This window comes from Lactuca saligna, chromosome 9 (assembly GCF_052625555.1).
Source record: "Lactuca saligna cultivar CGN05327 chromosome 9, ASM5262555v1, whole genome shotgun sequence".
NCBI classification, from domain to species: Eukaryota; Viridiplantae; Streptophyta; class Magnoliopsida; order Asterales; family Asteraceae; genus Lactuca; species Lactuca saligna.
The window spans coordinates 145,207,564-145,233,104 of NC_136425.1; the positions used below are offsets into that span (position 1 = coordinate 145,207,564).

General features: G+C 39.0%; 1 protein-coding gene and 1 pseudogene across 1 annotated transcript; one reads left to right on the top strand and one right to left on the bottom strand.

The window, feature by feature from the left end:
* The first annotated feature begins 15,066 nt into the window (after window positions 1-15,066).
* On the top strand, window positions 15,067-19,381 carry LOC145016789 (endo-1,4-beta-xylanase 5-like; annotated as a pseudogene).
* Window positions 19,382-19,710: 329 nt separating this feature from the next.
* On the bottom strand, window positions 19,711-24,770 carry LOC145014717 (DEK domain-containing chromatin-associated protein 3-like). Its single transcript, XM_078973146.1, has 12 exons — window positions 24,617-24,770; window positions 23,338-24,014; window positions 23,186-23,219; window positions 22,411-22,493; window positions 21,624-21,683; window positions 21,407-21,517; window positions 21,242-21,322; window positions 21,094-21,162; window positions 20,563-21,004; window positions 20,352-20,461; window positions 20,225-20,255; window positions 19,711-20,130 (listed from the first exon to the last, which is right to left on the bottom strand). The coding sequence occupies exons 2-12, from the start codon at window positions 24,010-24,012 to the stop codon at window positions 19,964-19,966; spliced, it is 1,863 nt and encodes a 620-aa protein (XP_078829272.1). The 5' UTR covers window positions 24,013-24,014; window positions 24,617-24,770; the 3' UTR covers window positions 19,711-19,963.
* Between the last annotated feature and the right edge of the window lie 771 nt (window positions 24,771-25,541).

Here is a 25,541-nt window from a genome sequence, read left to right on the forward strand (position 1 = left end):
GTGCGTTGAGTGATGTATCATAAACTATACCTATTATAGTTTATCTAAAATGTATGTAATATGTATGAACTCTTTTATGGAAATGTATTAGTGTTGTGAATTTATCAAACTATAGATTAACAAATTTACATGAAATGTGTGTGAATATAAATCTTTCTTGTATGAATGTACCCTTTTTGTACGAGTGCGTTGAGTGATGTATCATAAACTATACCTATTATAGTTTATCTAAAATGTATGTAATATGTATGAACCCTTTTATGGAAATGTATTAGGGTTATAAATATATTCAAACTATACTTTTTATAGTTAAATAATACGTGTTCCAAAATGAATGAATAATATTTAATATGAATGTCTTAGTTTCTGTTCATAATGATAAACTAACAAGGAAACACATTCAAATATTAGAACTTATGATTATACACTTTGCTCAACATAATACAAAGTGTTATGATATTTACATGCTGTTGGCTAACTTTAGCCATTCTGCCCTGTTTTTGGAAAAATCATAGAAAAATCATACGAAGTCGAAAACTAGATCCGTAAATTCTGAGAGTTCAAAAAATGTGTCTAGTTTACTCATAATTTTTATCACGATTTTTAATGACCTCCAACTTGGGTGAAAAAGTCCAAAATCACAGACTAGTCCGGATTGTTGTTTGAAATGATAGGCAGTTTTGTAAAAATCACCATAAATTGTAAAAAAATCGTATGGAGATGTGCAAGTATCCATTTTAAAGCTAAAAACTTGAACTATTTGCACCTTGTATAGTTTTGAAAACAAAAATGTTTAAGATGCCCAAAACAGTCCGTGAATGGAGTTGAACTTTTCTGATGAAGGCTGTTAGAAAATTTTAGTTATGTTCTTAGTGTTTTAACTTATATTCCCCCCCTGAAAACTTGAGAAAACATGAAAATGTAGGGGCATAAACTCACCTTAAGTGAATTCAGTAGGTAAGTGTTGAAGAAGAGAAGTGTTCAACCCAAGAACACTTGAAGAATCACTTGAAGATTCGAAGATCTAACACAATTATGAGAGAGTTTGTTTAAGATATCCATGATTCGAGTGGAAATAATTGAGATAATCATAAAGAAAATGGATTATTCTTACCAAATGTGGAGGAAAATCCAAAGATCAGCCCTCAAATCTCGAGTTCTAGAGAGGGAAATTGAGAGAGAAAAGAGTTTGCTCTTTTTGGTGAAAAGAGAGGAAATGAGAGAAATGAGGAGAGAGGGTGAATATTCAGCTCTCCAAAAACGTGGGAGGGAGTGATGATTGAGTGGAAAGGACATTGATGTGACCTAGGTAGGGTGGGGAGGTGTGGCTGGTCATAGAGTGGGTGTGGGAGTGGTTGCTTGTGTCATAAAGTAAAGCAAAGTCAACACTCCACCTCTTTGTACTTTACCCACTTGCTTTTATTATTTAAATAAAGATTTTTATGAAAATATGATTAAATTGTGAATATTTAGGGTTTATTATGTTAAAATATGATTTTGGATGAAAATCCCGCGTTAAAATAATTAAAAACGGGCCTTAAATGCAAAACTATGCGAAAACCGGGAGAAAATGAGTTCCCAGCGAGACCTCTCGATCCTAGGCCGAGGTTCGGTCCCTAGGCCGAGGCTCGGTCCATGCTGAGGTTGGAGTCGGAAGCGAAAGGCGCGAGTCAGACGCGAGAAGTGAAGGGCGAGGGTTCGGTTCGGAATTAAGAGGCGAGAATGTCAGAACCGAACGGACTGTAGTGAACAGTAGTGAACAGTACCTTCGGTTCGGTTAGTGAACAGTACCTTCGGTTCGGTTAGTGAACAGTACCTTCGGTTCGGATTCGGTTCCTTGCTCTCGGTTCGGTTCCTTGCTCTCGGGTTCGGTTCCTCCTGGGCGAGGTTCGGCCCTGAGAGGACCTTCGGCTCAGGAGGGTTCGGCTCCTCCTTGCTCTCGGTCCCTAAGAGGACCTTCGGGTCCTAAGAGGCTTCTCTCTTCTCGAGAGGTTTCGGTTCCAAATGTCTATTTTTCTCGTTTTTACCCCGTTTTAAGCCGTTTTTGACCCGGTTAAGGGTCGGAATGACCCGAATGATTCCAAAAAGTTACGGGAAACTTTTGAGAGAGATTTGGGAGAGATTTCTCACACTTGGAGAGATTTGGGAGAGATTTGACATTCTTGGAGAGATTTCTCATACATAGAGATATTTGCGAGAGTTTTCACATACTTGGAGAGATTTGGGAGAGATTTGACATTCTTGGAGAGATTTCTCATACAGAGAGATATTTGAGAGAGATTTCACATACTTGGAGAGATTCGGGAGAGATTTGACATTCTTGGAGAGATTTCTCATATAGAGAGATATTTGAGAGAGATTTCACATACTTAGAGGGATTTGGGAGAGATTCGACATTCTTGGAGAGATTTCTAATACAGAGAGATATTTGAGAGAGATTTCACATACTTGGAGAGATTTGACATAGAGAGAGATAGAGTGAAAACGATTGAGAGAGGATCCATGTGTGACAGTTGTGAGTGTCCGGCATCGCAATGCATGGTTCGTAAACCCTGTTAAGCCTTGTTTAAGGATCTTACACGCTCCTGATGAGTATGCATCATTGTTTTATCAGTTTGGCTCGTCACGTACTACAGTTTTAGGTTAAGGAGATCTAGATGTTCGCACTTTTTGTTTTATGATTTCTCACTAGAATAGAAGTTATGTAGAAGTTTCATAGTGTGAATTTTAGTACTCATGGGCAAATTGAGTCAAACGGTTTGACTTGCTGACTTTAGTTGACTTTGACTTGACCGAAATTTGACGGTTGTCACACCTGTATAGCATGCTTGATCAATACATTTTCCATATAACAGATGAGGCACACACATAACACGTATTTCATATAGAAATAATCAGATCTGTAAGATAGAAGAAAGTGAATATACATTCATACACATAACAACAAAATATACACATAACACGTATCTCGTATAAAATACTTCATAATTATACGTTAGGAGAAAGTAACAACGCACTTACACATATAAACAAAAATATACTTAATACACTCAAACCATACTTGTATTATTATTGTGTTTATGAAAGGTAGTATACACTCACTTGATCAGAAGATGATCGGACAGCACTACGACTTGCAAAAGTAGTAATCCTCAGCAGATCTGGAAGATCTCTACAAAAATCGAACTTCTCGCGGGCAGAGCTTCGGCTCGGAAACCGCACTTCTCGGGATCTTCGGGATCTCGGGACTTGGGAATATTACCGGGGCTTCGGGCTATTTCTGGCACGTAAATTGATGCAAAACGGGAGTGAGAATGGAGAAAAATAGCAGAGAAGCCGGCTGCCCTCGCATCCTATTTATAGGAGGCTGATGCCTCGGAGTACGCGGGGCGTACAGGTCCGAAATCGTCACTGCGTTCGTCATCCGAAGTCCTCGAGTGCGAGTGTCGACATCCTCGGTGTACGCGGGGCGTACTTCGGATGAGTCCGATGACTCGTCCTCGGATACTACCGGATTTTTCAATTAAATTTAAATACAAATTATTTAATAAACTTCGGAAATTCATATCTTCTTCGTACGAGTTTTCGACGTTCTCTATATCCACGCGAAGGTGAGACTACGCTCTACAACTTTCGTTTACACTCCGTTGGCTAATTTTGACTTTATTTTTATTATTTAATTTTAATTGGCCGGGACAGAAAATTTCGTTATAAATTCATAACTTCTTCGTTTGACGTCCGTTCTCGCCTAACTTTTTATCGCTTTGATACTAACAACGAGATCTTCGATTCTCGTTTAGATCACTAATGCTAAATATCGCTCTAACGTAAATTTCACTTTTTACGTTATTCAGCGGTGTCGGTTCTGTCGCGAAACTTCGACAGGTCATAACTTCTTCGTTATAACTCGGATTTCGGCATTCTTTATATCTTTGGAAACGTTGTTTCAACTACTACAACATTATCTGAAGATATCAAGTTTATTTTACACTTAAATTTTGACTCTTATTTTTATTCGTAATTAATCAAACCACATAATTAAGCAATTAAGCACAAAACACATAATACTCAAATAATACACTTCTATTATTTCAAAACGGGTTACAAGGGTTAACCTAGACTATCACATTGCTAAAAATGGCAAGCCCAGAAACATAGGCGTTACAGTATCAGAGCATTAGTTTAAGCGAACTAGGAACTTATAGGATTTCTAGACTTAAACTTATAGTGCTAACTGAAGTTTGTGAGATGTGTGTCTGTATATTTTAGACACGGGCACTAGTTTATTTTAGGAAAAATTGTCTAAAATGCTTTTATGTGCTAAATGTTACATGGTTGCCATATATGATGTTATTTGTTCGGATCTACAGTTTATTGCCAATCGGATCTGGAAAACTTACGTGTTTAGGATTCTAAGCGTATGTATACGATACTAGAAGTAGCATGTAATCTTTTGGGGTAATAAGGATGATTTGAATATCTATCATGAATGAGGATCTAATTTCACTTTATTCGGTGTATAGATCAAAAATGATGAGAACGAGGAGTGGAATTGGAAATGCTGATGAAAACAGGAATCAAATACATGTGATAGAACAAGTAGATGTTGCAGCAGCAGCACCTAATCTAATGACTATGACTGGTGTGCAAGTGATGATTCAAACTATGTTGGATCGCTAAATGGAAGAAACAAGGCGTCTGCTCATTGTTTCAAAACATTGTCAAACAGTTGGGACTTAGTTCAACATTTTCATTTGATTTTACTGTTCATTGTGCTTCCTGCTCCATCAATAAAAGTCATAAATTACCGTTTGGTCCTAATTCATTCGTTGCCACTAAACCACTCCAACTCATCTATTCTGATGTTTGGGGCCTGTTCAAAAATCAATTGACAATTTTCAATATTATGTCATTTTTGTTGATTTTCACTCAAAATATGTTTGGCTCTATCCCATGAAACGAAAATCAGATGTTGCTCATTTGCTCCCACAATTCAAAACACTTGTGGAAAAATTCTTTCAAACACCACTAGTCTCTTTGCTCTCAGACAATGGGGGTGAATACCAAAGCTTAAGTTCATACCTTAAAACCCATGGCATGTCTCACTACACTACACCTTCACATACACCTGAACAAAATGGCATAGCTGAACGACGACACAGGCATATTATTGAAACCGGTCTATCTCTACTTCACTATGCGAAACTTCCCCTCCACTTCTGGTCTCATGCCTTCCAAACTGTTGTCTATCTCATAAACCGCCTTCCCACAACCACACTCAATAATAAAAGTCCCTTTCAAGTTCAATTCAATTAAACACCTAACTATTCCAAACTTAAACCTTTTGGTTGCCTCTGCTATCATTGGCTTAGACCATATACCACATCTAAACTTCAGCCTCGTTCTTCACCATGTATATTTCTTGGCTACTCAAACTCCAAGTCTGCATACAAATACTATGATTTCTCTGCTCATCATCTTTACCACTCACGTCATGTTGAGTTTATTGATTCAAAATTTCCCTACTCTGGCTCATCCTCCTTTCCACCCCTCCCCACGATTGACTCATTTTTTACCACCTCAAACACACCCACTTTACCCTTACCAACTTTCTCTACCCCTGTTAGTCCTATGCACCCTCCTACAACATCCTCTAACATACAACCTTCACCTACCCCTATATTATTCCCTTCCCACTCACAAGATTCGTCACGAAAAACTTCAAACAATTCACCACATTCTCCTGTTCCTTCCTCCTCAATCGATTCACCAACACCATCCTCACCTCCACAACCCACTCCTAGCCCCCCCCCCCCCCCCCCCCCCCTTGTAGCACCGTAAAATTTAAGACAATTTTTTTGCATTTTAAAACACATTTTCCAAACACATTTATTAACAAAATGTCATTGTATCATATATTCGTTTCACAAAACATTTCCCAAGATTAAAATGCATAAAATCCCATGTGTGTGTACGAATCATGTCGGTGCCTTCCCGCAATCATCACTGGTACCTGAAACACATACCACATAACACTGTAAGCATAAAGCTTAGTGAGTTCCCCAAAATACCATACATAACACATACTAGCCACTCGAGGCTATAACTCTGTGGGCCCTTGGGCCCTAACTCTGTGGACCCGCCAGTCCTAGCTTTGTGAACCTTCCGGTTCTAACTCTGATATACTCTGATATACACATGGCATAAATCACATAGAAATAATACAGCGCAACACAACACATAAATAGCATACAATAACTCTGTCACATAACTCTAATTACCACTCAAGGTAAAGTATAGTGAGAAGACTCACCTCAGATGTCTCGGTAAATCTCTGACTCGGTAGAAATACAATCTAGCCTCCGCCTAATCACTTAAAGTAATACTCTCATAAATATAACTCTTGGGACTAGACTCAACCCTCTCTTGGCACCCTCGGAAGGATAAAAGACCATTTTACCCCTCTTTTGGCTCAAAGGCCCTCATTGTTGACCAAACCCTAAAAGTCAACCAAAGTCAACGGTCAAACTTTGACCCGACTCGTCAAGTGCACTTGGGCAACTCGGCGAGTCTACACATGTCCACTAACTCTCTAGTCTCGTTTGGCATGTTGAGTCCCTCCCCTTGCTCAACGAGTCACACTTGGCATGAATCGTGGGGCCACCCCGACTCAACTCGCCGAGTCTCAAGATCAACTCGGCAACTTCCGCCTTGAACTCCAGTCCTCTAATCCCTCTCTTACTCACTCAGTGATTTACGGGAAACCCTAACCCTACTCGTTGAGTCTACCCTTGGACTCGGCGATTTTATGCCATGCACAAACTCAATTGACCTCCTGAGGTCAGATCTGTTCCTTTGATCCATAGATTTGACCTTCCCAAGCCTGATAAACACGTAAAGCTCGAATCTTGACAGTCATGGGACGTCTAGGAGGTTTCACTTGGTGATTTAGCCCCAAAAATAACATCCTAAGCTCAACACCTATATAGCTCAACATAAAGCAAGCTGAGATAAGCTCTTTAGACCACTATGGGTCCAGATCCGAAATCTCAAAGTGAATAAGGGCCATGTTCTCACAATTTCTTCCATTAAAGGACATGAAAACTCTACATCTATGGATTCCTTCAACACAACAGATAAAGGGGCGATATAATACCTCAAAGATGAAGTCTTTAGCTCGAAATCCACAGATGCACCACCTCCTTGGTCTCCTCTAAGATGGAAACACCTCCTTCTTTGCAAGAATCAACCACAAAGATCAAGAAATGGCTCCTTTCCTCTCACAATTGCTCTAGCTCTTTTAGGGTTTCTCTCTGGGGTTTGGTAGCCGCAAATGACGGCCCTAAGGGCCTTTAAATAGGTCCCAAACCCGGGAAATTAGGGTTTCATTAAACAGTATGGACTGGCCGATTCCATTCATGAACCCGGATGAGAATCCGCGACCCTACTCGACGAGTCTAAGCACCAACTCGCCGAGTCCCTCAACAAACTCCAAAATAAATGAATAAGATAATATATCTGGGAATCCGGATGTTACGATTCTACCCCACTAAAATTAGACTTCTCCCTCGAAGTCTCACTCTGCAAACAACTCTGGATGCTGCTCACACATCTCGCGCTCCGGCTCCCAAGTCAGCTCTGACCCTTTCCGATGTTGCCACTGGACCTGCACCATAGGCACTTCCTTGTTCCTCAGAACCTTGATCTTTTGATCTCTAATTGCCACCGGTCTCTCAACATAGTTCAGGCTCACATCCACCTGAATATCCTCTAATGGTACCACTACCGACTCGTCGGCTATACACTTTCTCAGTTGCAACACGTGGAAGGTGTCATGAATCTGACCCAACTCTGGAGGTAGCTCCAAACGGTAGGCTACCCTGCCTACTCTCACAATCACCCTGAAAGTACCAATATATCGGGGCCCCAACTTGCCCCTCTTCCTGAATCGGATCACTCCTTTCTAAGGAGAGACCTTCAGGAACACGAAGTCGCCGACCTGAAACTCAAGCTCGGACCGGCGCCTATCCGCATAACTCTTCTGACGACTTTGAGCGATCAACAACCTCTGTCTGACCTGTTGTATCTGCTCAGTCGTCTGAAGCACGATCTCTGTACTACCCATCACACGTTGCCCTACCTCTCCCCAGCAAATGGGGGTCCGACACCTCATCCCATACAACAACTCAAAGGGTGGCATATCAATGCTCGAATGATGGTTGTTGTTGTAGGAAAACTATATCAAGGGTAAATACGTGTCCCAAATCCCGCCGAAATCCAACACACATGATTGGAGCATGTACTCAAGCATCTGAATCGTCCGCGCACTCTGCCCGTTAGTCTGTAGGTGATATGCGGTACTAAAATGCAGCCTCATACCCAATTCTTCATGAAATTTCTTCCAAAATTTGGAAGTGAAACGCACATCCCGATCTGAGACAATAGAGATCGGAACTCCATGCCGCGATACCACCTCCCTCACATACATCTCTGCCAACCTCTCTGCGCAAGAGCTCTCACTGATAGCAAGGAAATGAGCGCTCTTCGTCAACCTGTCTACAATCACCCAAATTGCATCAACGCCCCTTGCAGTCCTCGGCAATTTAGTGATAAAATCCATAGTAATCTATTCCCACTTCCACTCGGGAACCTCTAACGGCTGCAACTTATCATGCGGTCCCTGGTGCTCGGCCTTAACCCTATGACAGGTTAGGCACCTCTCAACGAACCACACGACGTCCCTCTTCATACAGGGCCACCAATACTCCTTCTTCAGGTCCAAATACATATTAGTGGCCCCGAGATGGATCGAGAACTTCGATCGATGTGCCTCTTCCATCAAAATGGTGCGCGTCCCGCCCACAAACGGTACACAAATCCGACCCTGAAATGTCATAAGCCCCTGACTATCGGTAACGAACTCTGATACCTGTCTGATAACTCGCTCCCTCTTCTGGTTTTCTGGTCTCACGGTCTCAGCCTGGGCCCCTTGAATGGTGTCCAACACCGGAGTCATCACTGTCAATCTCATGCAAACGTCCCGCATCGGGGCGCTTTCCGCCCTACGGCTCAGGGCATCGACTACCACATTAGCCTTACCCGGGTGGTACAAGATCTCGCAATCATAATCAGGTTTGGCTGATCCATCAAGTACTTCAGGCTCTTGTGATCCGTGTATATGGTACACCACACCCTATACAGATAGTGACGCCAGATCTTGAGAGCGAACACTACTGCTCCCAACTCTAGATCGTGGGTGGGATACCTCGTCTTTTGAGGCTTCACCTGCATCGATGTGTATTCTATCATGTGCCCCCTCTGCATAAGCACCGCTCCCAACCCTTATATCGACGCGTCACAATATACCACGAAGTCCTCCATTCCCTCCGGAAGGGCGAACACCGGGGCTTCGCATAGTCTCTGGCAAAGTATCTCGAAGGAGGCTTGCTGCTCTGGGCCCCATGAAAAAGCAACACCCTTCCGGGTCAACTTGGTGAGTGGCACGGCGATCTTGGAGAAATCCCTGATAAATCTCTGGTAATAGCCTGCCAATCCTACAAAACTCCTGATCTCTGTAGGTAACCTCGGCACCTCCCAACTCATCACCGCCTCAGTCTTGGCCGGATTGACCAATATCCCTTTCTGGTTAACGAGATGCCCCAGGAACTGGACCTCTCGTAACCAAAAATCACACTTGGAGAATTTGACATAAAGCCTCTCCGATCTCAAAACTCTGAGGAACTCTCTCAAATGTTCCTCATGTTGCTCTCTGAATCTCGAATACACCAATATTTCATCAATCAACACGATCACCGAGTGATCCAACATCGACCTACACACTCTGTTCATGAGATCCATGAACACCGCCAGTGCATTGGTGAGCCCGAAAGGCATCACCACGAACTTGTAATGCCCGTAACGAGTCCTGAACGTTGTCTTCTGGATGTCCTCATCTCGCACCCTCACCTGATGATATCCAGACCTCAAATCGATCTTGGAGAACCAAGATGCTCCCTGTAACTAATTGAACAAATCATCGATCCTCGGTAACGAGTAACGGTTCTTGACCGTCAGCTTGTTCAATTCCCTATAATCAATGCACATCCGGTGTGAGCCATCCTTTTTCTTAACAAAAAGGATAGGTGCTCCCTATGGAAAACTGATCGGTCGAATAAACCCCTTTCCCCAACAACTCCTGAAGTTGTGAGGATAACGCCTGCATCTTTGGAGGCGCAAGGCGATAGGGCACCTTGGCGATAGGCGCGGCTCCCGGAACCAAATCGATACTGAACTCAACCTGCCTCTCGGGAGGCACACTCAGTAACTCCTCCGGAAATACATCCGGTAACTCATGCACTATCGGAACCTCATCAACAGACCTCGGTCTCTATGAATCAACCATCGTATCCATCACATACGCTACAAATCCCTTACAACCTTGCTGTAGACTCTGCCTCGCTCTAGCTGCTGAACAAAATGCCGACCCAGAACGCGTACCCTCGTCGTATACCGTAAGAATTCCCCCACTAGGGTCTCGTATGGTCACCATCTGTCTCTCGCACTCGATAACTGCTCCAAATTTGCTCAACCAGTCCATACCCACTATGGCACAAACATCACCCATCGCGATAGGAACTAGATCAATCGGAAACTCAACGCCGAAGATCTCGAGTACACACCCTCGGATCACCTCGGTGGTATACACCGCTCTCTCGTCAACTATGGAAACTCTCAGGGGTCGATTCAACACCTCTCGACTAATACTGATGTGCTGACTAAAAGTCAAAGATACAAAAGACCGACTCGCCCCGAGTCAAATAACACCAAGGAAGGTATAGAACTCACAAGAAAAGTACCTACGCATATCATAAATAAGCACAATATCTCAACATAAAGGTAAATATATGAAAGAATACATACCAGCCACGACATCGGTGCGGAGGAGGCTCTCCCTCGTGCCTTCGGTGCCTCGGCCTTCATGAGCCGACTGTCTGTAGTTCTCATTGCAGCAGGGGAAGACCCCTGAGATGCTCCCTGAGTTATCCCTCGCAACTGTTGACACTCTGCCTTCTGGTGTCCAGTCTGGTTGTAGTGAAAACATATTGCAAACCCCTTGGCGCAATCCTTGGCCATATGCCCCTCATTTCCACATTTGTAGCAAGACCCTGCTCTGCACACCCCATCATGACTCTTGTCGCACTTGCCACAAGTGCGGCCCTTCTGGCTCCCAGATCTCGAATCAGCAGGTTTGGCCCGCTTGGCTGTCGGCTGGGACTGAGCGGGTCGCTGATCCCTCCCCTGAGACTCAGCCTTCTCCTTAGCTTGGGTCTCCAACTCTGTCTCCCTCTTCCGGGCATTTGCCTGAAGCTCAGCAAATGTCCGGTACGTCGAGTTCGCCACGAACTCTCGTATATCCCTCCTCAACACACTCAAATATCAGCTCATACGTGCCTGCTCGGAGGAGACATGCTCTGGGCAAAACATTGCCCTCTCATGAAACATCCGAGTAATCGTTGTAACAGACTCGGTACCCTGCTTGAGGGTTAGAAACTCTTGTGCCAATCGCTCCCTCTCCACCTGGGGAACGTACTCATCTCAAAACATAGCAGTGAATCTTTCCCAGGTCACTGCAGCAAGCTCAGCAGGCCTGTAGTGTGTCGTCACAAAGTTCCACCAGTCCTTCGCTCCCAAGCGAAGCCGGTTTAGTGCGAACCGGACTCTCAAATGCTCAGGAGATGAGCAAGTAAAGAAACACCCATCTATGTCTGATATCCACCTCTTCGCTGCAATCGGGTCCTGGGTCCCATCGAACTCTGGTGGTTTTGTGTTGCTGAATTCTCGGAACAGCAACGCATCACCACCCTGCGGCCTCGTCGCAGCTATAGCTGTAGTGGCCGCAGCAATAGCAGCCTCAGAAAGAGCAGCGCATCTCTCGTTGAATGTCTCTATCAGGGTGGTCTTGATAGACCCGAACATCTCTGGAATCTCATCACGGATGGCAGCAGCCACCTCATCATGTATCATCTAGCGGAGCTCCTCGTCGCTCACACCCCCTCCACTGGTCCCTGGTCTATGGTGTGTCCCTCCCATGATGCCTCTCTGAAATACAACATAATATATAAGTAATTCGCTCGGGTGTACACACACTCGATATCCCAATCCTACTTGATATTTGGTATCCTAAGGATTCTTACTTGGACTGCGTACTGACCCAGTATCTTTAGTAGTACGGGCCCAATACTACTGTCCATACCGCATCAGCATTCATCCCAAGTCCTCCTCCCATAGTCCCAAATCCCAAGTACGCTACTCTCTCTAATCATGTGCTACTCACTAGCAGATCTCTCATAAGCTCCTCGTTGCTATCTAAACACTCTCAAGCATCCCTAGCAGCAAAACCCCTAGACTAAGGCATCATATATCAGGCCACTCTAGTCCTAATAAGAATACCTAGTCTACTCTAGCATGCATGACATAATTCATCATATAGCATAGCATAACGTATCTTTTAACACTTATTGTAAGGGTATTTTGGGAAATCACCGTTCGAGCGTTGGTTGATCGTACACATGGCCCTGCTCTGTTTGTCTCAAAACTCTTTTTACTATTTAAAAATTTACTTTATTATCAAAATTTTCCTCAAATCCTCAGTTAGAGTTCAGATACGCCCGAAGGTGCATCCGAATCCCTCAAACCAAGGCTCTAATACCAACTTGTAACACCGTAAAATTTAAGACAATTTTTTTGCATTTTAAAACACATTTTCCAAACACATTTATTAACAAAATGTCATTGTATCATATCTTCGTTTCACAAAACATTTCCCAAGATCAAAATACATAAAATCCCATGCATGTGTACGAATCATGTCGTCGTCTTCCCGCGATCATCACTGGTACCTGAAACACATAACACAAAACACTGTAAGCATAAAGCTTAGTGAGTTCCCCAAAATACCATACATAACACATACTAGCCACTTGAGGCTATAACTTTGTGGGCCCTTGGTCCCTAACTCTATGGACCCTCTAGTCCTAGCTCTGTGAACCTTCCGGTTCTAAATCTGATATACTCTGATATACACATGGCATAAATCATATAGAAATAATGCATTGCAACATAACACATAAATAGCATACAGTAACTCTGTCACATAACTCTAATTACCACTCAAGGTAAAGTATAGTGAGAAGACTCACCTCAGATGTCTCGGTAAATCTCTGACTCGGTAGAAATACGATCTAGCCTCCGCCTAATCACATAAAGTAATACTCTCATAAATATAACTCTCGGGACTAGACTCAACCCTCTCTTGGCACCCTCAGAAGGGTAAAAGACCATTTTACCCCTCTTTTGGCTCAAAGTCTCTCATTGTTAACCAAACCCTAAAAATCAACCAAAGTCAACGGTCAAACTTTGACCTGACTCGTCGAGTGCACTTGGGAAACTCGACGAGTCTACACGTGTCCACTAACTCTCTAGTCTCGTTTGGCATGTCGAGTCCCTCCCCTTGCTCGACGAGTCACACCTGGCATGAATCACGGGGCCACCCTGACTCAACTCGTCGAGTCTCAAGATTAACTCGGCGAGTTCCGCCTTGAACTCCAGTCCTCTAATCCCTCTCTGACTCACTGAGTGATTTACGGGAAACCCTAACCCTACTCGCCGAGTCTGTCCTTGGACACGGCGAGTTCATGCCATGCACAAACTCAATTGACCTCCTGAGGTCAGATCTGTTCCTTTGATCCATAGATCTGACGTTCCCAAGCCTGATAAACATGTAAAGCTCGAATCTTGACACTCATGGGACGTCTAGGAGGTTTCACTTGGTGATTTAGCCCCAAAAATAACATCCTAAGCTCAACAAGTCTATAGCTCAACATAAAGCAAGATGAGATAAGCTCTTTAGACCACTATGGGTCCAGATCCGAAATCTCAAAGTGAATAAGGGTCATGTTCTCACAATTTCTTCCATTAAAGGACATGAAAACTCTACATCTATGGATTCCTTCAACACAACAGATAAAGGGGCGATATAGTACCTCAAAGATGAAGTCTTTAGCTCGAAATCCACAGATGCACCACCTCCTTGGTCTCCTCTAAGCTAGAAACACCTCCTTCTTTGCAAGAATCAACCACAAAGATCAAGAAATGGCTCTTTTCCTCTCACAATCGCTCTAGCTCTTTTAGGGTTTCTCTCTGGGGTTTGGTAGTCGCAAATGACGGCCCTAAGGGACTTTAAATAGGTCCCAAAGCTAGGAAATTATGGTTTCATTAAACAGCATGGACTCGCCGAGTCCATTCATGAACCCGGATGAGAATCCGCGACCCTACTCGGCGAGTCTAAGCACCAACTCGCCGAGTCCATCCACAAACTCCAAAATAAATTAATAAAATAATATACCGGGGAATCCGGATGTTACACCCCTCTTCTAAACTGATTCACCACCGCCAACCTCACCTCCACAACAACCCACTCCTTAGCTCGTACGAAATACCACTACATCAACTCGTACTCGAAAACCTAACTCTAAGTATTACAATCCCTCATTCATAAACTCATCTACTCTACATCCCATTCCTCCTACCCTTGAGCCTCATACTTATACCCAAGCCTTGAAAGATCCCAACTGGCATGAAGCTATGGACCATGAGTTTAACGCTCTCATGCACAGTGGTACTTGGGAACTTTTGCCTCGCTCCTCTCACACTCCCATTGGTTGTAAATGGGTCTTTCGAATTAAACGATACCATAATGGTATAGTTGAAAAATACAAAGCACGTCTAGTAGCCAAAGGTTTTCTACAACAATATGGTAAGGACTACTTTGACACCTTTAGTCCTGTAGCCAAACCTATTACTATTCGCATTGTTCTTTCCATTGCCCTTACCAATAATTAGCCACTCCGACGGTTGGATGTAAACAGTGCATTTCTTCATGGAACCCTACATGAAGAAGTTTACATGACTCAGCCACAGGGGTTTATCCATCCTCAATTTCCCAATCACATCTGCAAACTCCATAAATCTCTATATGGCCTAAAACAAGCCCCTCGGGCCTGATACATGGAGTTAACCAAATTTCTTTTAACATTTGGTTTTTGCAAGTCTAGAGCTTATGCTTCCCTTTTTATCTACAATAACAATGGTGTTATCTGTCTTTTCATGGTCTATGTTGATGATATTGTCCTCACTGGAAACAACTCATCCTTTATGGATACTTTCGTTCAAACCTTAGCCAAAAATTTCTCTATCAAAGACCTTGGATCCTTACATCATTTCCTTGGTATTGAAGTTATTCACACTACAACAGGTCTTTTCCTTTCCCAACATCGTCATATTCAAGACCTTTTAACCCACTTCCATATAGATGGCACAAAGGAAGTAGCAACTCCTTTAAGCTCCTCAGTTGTTCTCACCTCCATGGACAAGTCTCCATATGTGGATCCAACACCTAATCGAAAGTTGGTAGGCTCGCTACAGTATCTTGCATTCACCCGACTAGATGTTTCATTCACTGTGAATAAGCTCTCTCAATTTATGCATCAACCTACCCAAACCCATTGGCAGTCTCTCAAAAGGGTTCTTCGGTATCTCAAAGGAACAATTCATCATGGCTTATTCTTAAAGCGGGGCTCCTCTCTTGATATTAAGGCCTTTTCAGACTCAGATTGGGGAGGAGTCACCATTGGTGGCCGTTCCACTACGGCATATATCTTATATCTTGGCTCCAACATAATTTCTTGGCGTTCTGCTCGCTAGAAATCTGTCTCTCGATCATCTACATAAGCGGAATACAAAGCTCTAGCCAACGCTACATCTGAAATCTCATGGGTTCAAAATATATAACTGAGCTTGGTGCTGTTAGTACTAAGTCACCCACCTTATACTGTGACAACACAGGTGCCACCTATCTTTGTGCTAATCCGTTATACCATTCCCGAATGAAACATGTGGCCTTGGACTATCACTTTGTTCATGAAAAAGTTGTTGATGGGTCCTTGCGTGTTCTACATATCAAATCCACTGTTCAATTGGCACATGCTCTAACTAAGCCACTAGGATGCAACATGTTTCTACAACTTCGGTCCAAGAATGGAGTCTTCGATGGATCCTCCATCTTGCGGGGGCGTATTGAGTAAACTGTATTTAATTAGATTATTATGTTGTAATATTTACCTAGAATAGTTCCTTGATTAGCTCCTAAATCAATGATTTCCTTGTTGTAGCTTTGGCTATAAAAACCATCCCTCTGTACGCATGTTGATATATTGAAATATAAAAATCTCACCTAACACATTATAAAAAGGCTAGCAACAAGCTAGAGTTACATGTAGTTGATACCTCTCTTTTCTAGTTAGTACACCATTTTTGCCAATTGAGATTAACACCATTTCTAGCTCTAATTCTTAACCAATTGAAGAGTGGGATGTGAACATCACTGGTGCTAGTAATAAAGTTAAAGATCTGATTTTTCCCGTAGCTTCGTATCACTCACACCATAGCCATGAGAATATAACTATAAATATGTTTTTTGTTTAATTATTTATCTTTATTAATAGTTAATTTAACTTTTTATAACATTGTTTTTATTTTTTAGCAGTCTTTATATATATATATATATATATATATATATATATATATACTTGTAGTCTATATGTTGTTAAATGGGTTAATTTGTTGCGCGGGATTGGTAGCAAATGCAAAACCATATGATTATAGTTTTACTAATGAGGTAAAACTTTCAATAAAATCTTTATCTTTAGATACAAGAAACCAGAAACAACAATGTATGTAATTCTTGATCTTTTGACAGTGCTCCTCAATACAATGGTGGAATAGTGGTGAATCCGGAATTTAAAGAAGGTTCAAAGGGTTGGGCTTATTTTGGAAAACTACTAGTGTGAAGATCAGAATTTGGAAATGAATTCATTGTTGCTCATCAAATTAATCAATCATTTGACACTGCTTCTCAAGAATTTTTCATGGATCATGACAAACTCTACACGTTTTCTGGTAGGATGTTTGATTTCTACAAGAAATGTTAATAGTTTGCATGTGGTGTTGAATTGGTCGAATTTGAAATGTGCAGCATGGGTGCAAATAAGCCATGGAGATGATGCTACAGTGGTTGCAACATTTAGAACACCAACAGGCTTTTATGATGCCGGTTCGACCATGGCTAAATCTGAGTGTTGGTCCATGCTTTAAGGTGGCATCATAGTCAACCAATATGGCTCGACTCAACTGTATTTTCACGTATGATGAACTTGTGAATAAGTTATTGTGATTTTTTATCGGTGACATTTAATTTATATATGTTTATTATTTTCACAGAGCAAAAATGTGTCGATTGATATCTGGGTTGATAGTGTTTCTTTACAATCCTTTACAAGAAGAGTGGAAAACTCACCGGTATCAGAGTATCTAGAAGGTGAAAACCAAAAGCATCATCTTTTTTTAAATACTAATGTTCTTGTTTGACTTAAGTTTAGAGAAATAGATAAAAACAACTAACGACCCGATAAGCATTTATCAACATCTAAGAAAAAATGTTTTTGGAAAATAACCATCAAAGCTTATCAAGAATTAAGAAAATATCAAGGGTTTTTTGGGAAATAACCACCAATTTCATAGAAAAATAATTGTTGGTTTGATCTAAGAAAATTCAAAAAATGATGTTTTTTGTGGTAGAAATCTTTAAAAACCATTTCCACAGTGATAGTGTGTGTGTGTATATATATATATATATATATATATATATATATATATATATATATATATATATATATATATATATATATATATATATATTTGACCTACTAAAATGACAAAAAAACATAAAGGAAAAAAAGACAAATTCGTAGAGATTTTTGGTGTGCGAAAATATTTTTTTTGTGGTAGAAATCTAACCATTTTCATAAAAAAAGAAAGTTTTAAATAGTATAAAATGCAATTATTTTGAAGCTTTGAGAAGATTTTTTTTTTTTTTAAATGGTGTAAAAATGAAAAAATGAAAAAAAAAAAAAAAAAAAAAAAATACTGCTTATATATGGGAAACACTCATGGTCCATTTGGTAGCCCATTTATCTAATTGTATAGAGCCCATAGCGATTTTTCAACCTATTTAGAGTCCAATAGTGAAATTGATGGTTAAAGTTAAAACTCCTATTATAATCCTATCCTCGTTTTTAGCTTTGATATTCCATCATCAGTTCATCACAATATGAATTGGCTTTTTCCTAAATCTTTGAAAATAACATTAATGGCACTAGGTATTTTGTATTTTTTTTTTTTTTTTGTATAAATTTCATTGCCAATAATTAGGTGAGGAATAGTAACGTGAAAATCCATGCAGTCAATAGCGAAGGCAAACCGCTAGTAAATCAAACACTAACCATTTCACAAAAGTTAGCAAACTTCCCATTCGGATGTGCCATTAATACAAACATCCTAACCAACCAAGCTTATAAAAAACTGGTTCACATCAAGATTCAAGTACACAACATTCGAAAACAAAATGAAATGGTACACCAACGAACGTGTCCAAAACCAAGAAGACTACTCATCATCCGATGCATTACTTGACTTCACAAAATCAAATGGAATTTCAGTGAGAGGCCAAAACGTATTTTGGGATGACCCCAAGTATCAACCGAGTTGGGTTCCAAATCTTGAACCACAACAACTCACGGATGCAACCACCAAGAGGATAAAGTCAGTCATGGGCCGATACTCGGGTCAAGTAATTGCATGGGATGTTATGAATTAAAACATGCATTTTGATTTTCTTGAAAGGAAGTTAGGAGGGATGGGTTCTTCTTCGAAATTTTACTCGATAGCTAATGTTCTTGATGGAAATGTTGATTTGTTCTTGAATGAATATAATACGATTGAAGAACCGGGTTATGGGTTGTCATCTCCTAATAGTTATCTCAAAAAAATTGAAGAGATTTGGGGTGAGGGTTATCATGAGCCATTATCAATCAGGTTAGAAGGTCATTTCACAAATGTGACCATACCTTACATGAGATCCATCATTGATAAACTTGCAAGTTCGTAGGCTTCCCATTTGGATCACTGAACTAGATGTCCAACCTGGCCCTACTCAGGTATTATATATATGTAAGTGTTTTGAACTTTGAAAACATAAATTTGAATACTTGATTAATTTCAGGGGGGGTTATTGGAACAAGTGTTGAGAGAAGCTCACACACATCCGGCAGTGAATGGGATAGTTTTGTGGTCTGCATGGAGTCCAGAAGGATGCTACAGAATGTGTTTAACAGATAATGATTTCAGGAACTTGGCTACAGGCGATGTGGTGGACAAGATTATTAAAGAATTTTTTGGTGCAGTTGTTTCTATGAGACTTCGTTGATTCATGGAGATTATGAAGTTAGTTACCAAAACGAAAAGGATTTGAAATTAACCGGATATCTCAGGATTTTAAGGTTGAAGCATTGGGATCATCCGTGGATTTCTTGAATGTCAAAATCTCGGGTTGATATATATATATATATATATATCGGATATTTTTGGTATTAAAACTAGTGTAATATGATCATCTTTGTATAGCAAAATAAATTTTGGTGAACAAAATTTTGCTCACTGAACAAGTAAAAGTCATTGAACATGAACATGATAATATCATCACCGGCAAATCCCTGCATGGAAAACAAATGTTGAGAAAAACACAAACACAAACCATCAGCAAACATGAGTCTGAATATATCAAGCAAACCATGAATGGGCAAAAGCCAAATTATCAAAGATCTATGATCCTGAAAAGACAACAGACAAATTTACCCTATAATTAATTTATACTCTCCTATCATCCATCCAATCCATCCATCACCTACTCTTCTACCTCTGTCTCTCTCTACAGTGTTCCCAGAAACTTCACTGCCCACCACCTAACTTACATGTTTTTTGTTTTGCCTCCTAAGCAAAAGCATTCAGATTAGGCCTTGACACCTTTTTCCACAGATTCTTGTTTTCCAGTAGTGGTCTTTTCAGGCTCCTCTTTATCCTCTTCATCTGCCTCATCAGCTAGCTTTGTCAGCTCCTCCTGAATCATAAACTTTATCGACGCCTTTCTTGATGTCAAATCTGTACTGAATCGCTTTGCTGATTACCCCCAAATATAAAATAAGTTATTAGCGTCTGTCTGTTTGGTATGATGATGATGGAATGAATAAAAAACTAGAAATGAAATGCTTACCAAGCTGCTTGAGAATATCGGTAAATGTTGCCTGTAAATAAAAATAAAAAGAAATTTCATTATTTATGTGACAAAATCATGTTTTATTGCAAAAATTATAAATTATTTATTGGTGAAAGACACTCACTGTATTGAAGTCGACTTCTTTAAGGATCTCGCATATTGCAGTTCTGAGTTCGTCATCAGTTATCTTCTTTTCAGCTTTAGGTTTCTCCTTCTCTTTCGTAGTCTTTTTCACTTTTGTTAAATAGGTAGACACAAACATTTAAAAAAAAAAATCAGAATTTATTTTCTTAAAACTATGGTAATAATAGAAAAAGATTAAAAAAAGTTTTTACCAGTTTTCTCTTTAGGGGCAGCTTTCTTTGGGGCAACAACCTTCTCTTCAACTACATCTTTCTTCTTCTTCCTTGAGAAAGTCTTGGGACCTGAATCAGTTTGTTCTTTTTCCTTAGCTTTTGAAGCACTTGTAGATGATTTAGCTGGGGTCTTATTTTGAGTTGGGGTAGTCTTTTTTGAAGAAGATTTAGCTTCTTTTTTTGAAGAAGATGATTTCTTTGAACTTCGTTTGCGTTTCTTGTTTTCCTCTTCAGAATCTGGTTCAGACACATCTTCTTCTTCTTCTTCACTTGCAGTATTATCTTCAGATTTCTCATCTTCAGACTTGTCTGGATCACCGTTTGTATTTTCATGTTCTTCATTATCTTCATCCTCTTCAGATTCATCTGTGTCTGAATTCTTCTTCTCATCATCTTCAGAAGTACTTTTAGTTTTCTGCTTCTGCATAAACAAAAATACGTTTATAAGGTTTGATAAATTAAGACATAAATTAACAAGAAGAAATACTTTAATTATGATATATATTATACCTTAGATGAACTTTTTGAAGGTGATGTGCTTTTCTTGCTGCTTGTTGGACGCTTTTTACCCTTGCTTGACTGAATAACATGAGGTAAGTTGTAACAGTAAAAAAATAATATTAAAAAAGTAAAAACTTCAACTGAAATAAATAAATACCTGTTCTTTCTCTGAAAGCAACTCACTGTTTGTGACATGAGGCTTCAACATAAAATCTATCAGCTTTATGACAACATCTTCCTGTTTGCAGACAGACATAATTTTCAATTAAAATATTTTTTTTTTTTTTAAATGTGAAAGAATGATAAGAAAACCAAAACAAACCTTCTTTGCAGAAGTCTTGCCAATGGGCATGTCAAACAGATCGCAAAATTCCAACAGCTTCTCTTTATTATACTTGTCAAGCTTTTCTTTCACTTTCAGTTTTTGCTTTTCCTGAAATGATATTGATAATAAATATATTTGATTACTATTTATTATGCGTTATGATCTTTTAATCATAAGATGATATGATATTTTATTAATGAAATGTATATATTACATCACTCTCTTGCCAGACGAAGCCAGAAAACCGCAAGATATTCATCTTGACCTGAATAGCCTGCAAGTCAAACAAAGAATCCACTTTTAAAAAAATAAACAGAAATAAAAATAAAAAAAATCAAATTACACTTCACACTAAATGACTATAAATGCAACATATGATGTCCGACTTTAACTTATTACATATTTCATTTATCTTATTATAATTTGCACGATATAACTTTATGATTACTTTATATATGACTTTATCATTTATAGAGAATTTTTCTTCTGTTATACAGTCTTTGTACTTGTATCAAACTACAGATTGATAATAGTTAAACATTTTGATAATAAAATCTTATTCAGACTTCAAACTTCACATCTACATTAGGGTCTTTTATTAAGGCACAATACTGTAATAAGAGGAAACAGCATTAAATGCTATAAACTATAAAGGTATATTATTGTTTACTATATTTACCCTTGACCTGATAGATGAAAAGATACAATCGATACAATTTCGTAAGTATACAAAAATAGTATATATTAATAATAATATTACGTATTGATAATCAACTATCTGCTATAGCCAGTCATAATGGTGTATATGATACAAATTTAAAAAAATTTAGGGACCCTATATGTAAAAAAACCGACTGAATGTAGACACAATGAATAAGTGGGTAGTGGATTTCATCCTAAACCCTAAAAAAAACTAGTCTTTTGAAGAGGATATAATAGATAATAGCACTTATGGAAAGTTAAATGGATTTGTAGACATTCATGAGTTGAAGTTAAATTACCTTTCCTCTCCTTCCAAATAATATGGTATGGAGCACTTTGAGTGTGTCATCACCTGCTTTCCTTTTTGATAATTTGTATGCAACTGAAAAAAAAATGATAAAGATTTTAGACATCAACACAATGGAAGCACTTCCTCAAAGGTCTACCATATAACCTTTATATTTATTGATTTTCCATTCTATATATAATATGTACTGATGAAAACTATGCATATGTGGAAACACATTTGATCTCTACTGGCATAATGTTTTTAAAGGCGAACATGTCCTTAAAAAGAAACATTATTACAATCAATAAGAACTTGCGAATAATGAGCATACAACATTAAAGGGCGTTTTTGACATTTTGTTAGTAGTCATGATGACTGACAAAAGAAAGAAACCTTGGAACAAATCGGAGTTTCTTTACATGTAATGATTACCAAGGGGAAAAAAAGTTAAACATTCCCAAAAAGGAAATGCTACATTTTGGGGACAATCGGTAAGCAAATACATGTTTATCACTTGTCCATAGTATGATAATCCAAAAGTTTGCAAAAGTAGGTCAAGATAAAAGATGACTTCCCTCTCTAGTCTCTACCACATGGGTTGTAAGTTGTAACTGAAGCCCTAATAAGGAACTAAATCATGTCAAAATAAGCTTTACTACGCATTTATTTATCTACCAAATAGTATTCGACCTTAAGATATAAGTGTAGTTTGCACGTATTATATAAGTTAAAGATCAAAAGAATCTTCAATCATAAGTCAAATAAGGAAGTTAAAAGACTTTTACCATTTGGAATCTCTTTCAGTGCGACACCACGTCCCTGTATGCCATAATAACAATAAGAAATAAAGGATCAGTTAAAATAGCAAGAATCACTTGAGTCATTAAAGACGCGAACAACATGAAGAGTTTAAAAGTTGTAAATTTAGAAAGACAACCTTTGCAATGTGAAATTCCCTGGTAGTATCTTTGTCAATGACAGCAACCAACCTCTCTACAGATTTCCTTTCACGTACAGGTCGCTCACTTATAAGAGCAACAGGAGTTGTGGGTGTCGGTTCCTTCTTTTTTTCCTTCCCTTTTTTCTCTCCTCCTGATTCCTTTGTCTCACTATTGTTCTTTTCTCCGCCACCTTTCTTTCTTGAAAATGTCTTTGATACCTTCTCTTCTGTAATCTCTTCCTTTTTTTCCTCTACATCTTTTGTATCAGCAACTTCTGTGTTCTTATTCTCAGGCTTCTCATCTGGAGTTTCTTTATTGTCAACTTCCATGGGTTCACTCTTGGGTTCTTCATTTTCTTTCTCTTTATCTTTATCTTCCTCTTCTTTCTTGTTATCTTTTACCTCCTCTTCTTCTTTTTTCTCATCTTTGGTTACCTCAGTATCTTTCTTGTCAGCATCAGCTTCTTTAGTTTTACCTTTCTCATCATCTTTTACATCTTCATCCATCTTTTCAATACCCTCCTTTTCCTCTTTTTCCTCTTTTTCTTCCCTTTTCTCATTTTCTACCTTTTCCTCCTTTTTCTCACTCACATCTTTCACTGCTGTATCCTGAGAGACAGTCCCATTAGCCACTGTCTCTGCAACTTCAGTCGCAGAATCTCCCTCCCCCATATCTGAACATTTGATTACAAACATTAAGTAAAAATAAGGCATGAGTAAACAATCAACCAGCTAAATAGATGTTAAAGATCCTAAAAGACAGCTCTCAACAAGCAAAAAAAGCTGTGTAAAAACCTAAAAGATAGCATTTTTAAATAAATGAAGAACATCACCCACACGCATCAATATCATAGCATACCAAATGCAAAGCACTCGTCCTTATAGCAATTTTTACCAACTTTAACCAGACATAAATCTCTACATACAAAAAATTACTCCCACGACATACATAAAAAAATAACGATTCACGTGGAGTGAAGTCTAGGACGAGTCCCAGAAACCCTAAACATCATAAACCAAACGAAAATGCGAACTTGGACTAAAATTACACATGCATCAGTTTTTAGCAAGCCGTAGCAACATCTATATAGACATACACACGTTTACATGTCACAAACACAATGATTTTAGACCAAAAGATGCACAAAAAAAATAAGTTGACCTTGTTGCGTAGCAAAATAAAACCCTAACGAGAATAATGCAATTCACGCGTACAAAATTAAAGCAAATCATATAGAGTTACATATGAAACAAGTGAAATTTCGAAAAAACTTACAGAAATTAGGGCTGAATTGAAGGTTTTTGGAGAGAAATTGAGTTTTATTGTGTAGCGATAAGAAAGGGGGAAACTTTTAGGTTCGAGAGTGAAGGTACTTTGGTGTGTAGGAGTGTTCGGACTTGAAACACGGATTTTAAAAGCAGTTAATTGCCATGTCATGCACAGCACTGGGCGGAATATGAGTCCGATGGATGGCTCAGATGTCGTCACTGCCGGATCTTTAAATTTGACGGTGGATCTTAGTTTTTTTCCGGATCTAATCGCCAATTTATATCTCTTCTTCTTGTTGTTGACTTCTTTTGCAACTACAAATTCAGGGTCAATGACGTCAATGATATTTAAATTTAAACAAAATTAGTATAATCATACATTCATAACTTTAAGATTTGTGAAAGTTTTCAACCCAAAAAGAGAAGTAATTGGATTTCTTTGTGATTTAATCGAACATTAAACCGAATTCATATTCATTTTGGTTTGGTTTCAAACTAAAAGCCAACATGATATTAGTATATGATTAAAAGTATATATAATTAAATATGTCCTTTTTGGTTTAGGTTATTTAAATCAAATTGACTCACGAAAAAAAAATGAGATGTTATTTCAAATTTTGATTTTGTTTTTCTTTGATCAATTTTTCGATACAAGTGAAATCAACAAATATTGAACATTATAGGCCAGTTTTATATCTAGTGTATGTGTTTAAGTTCTGAAAAATAAGAGTTTTTGATCAAAATAGTTTTATTGAAAAAAAAAAAAAGATATTTATCAATCTAGTATAGTTTCAAAAATATTTACCAAACTAGTGTTTTTTTTTATTTTCTTGTATTTTTCAGTCTTCTTATTTATTTTATTGAGGGGAATAAAGAATAAATTGAGGAAATTTTGTGTAAATAAATGAAAAACATACAATAATCAGATTAGG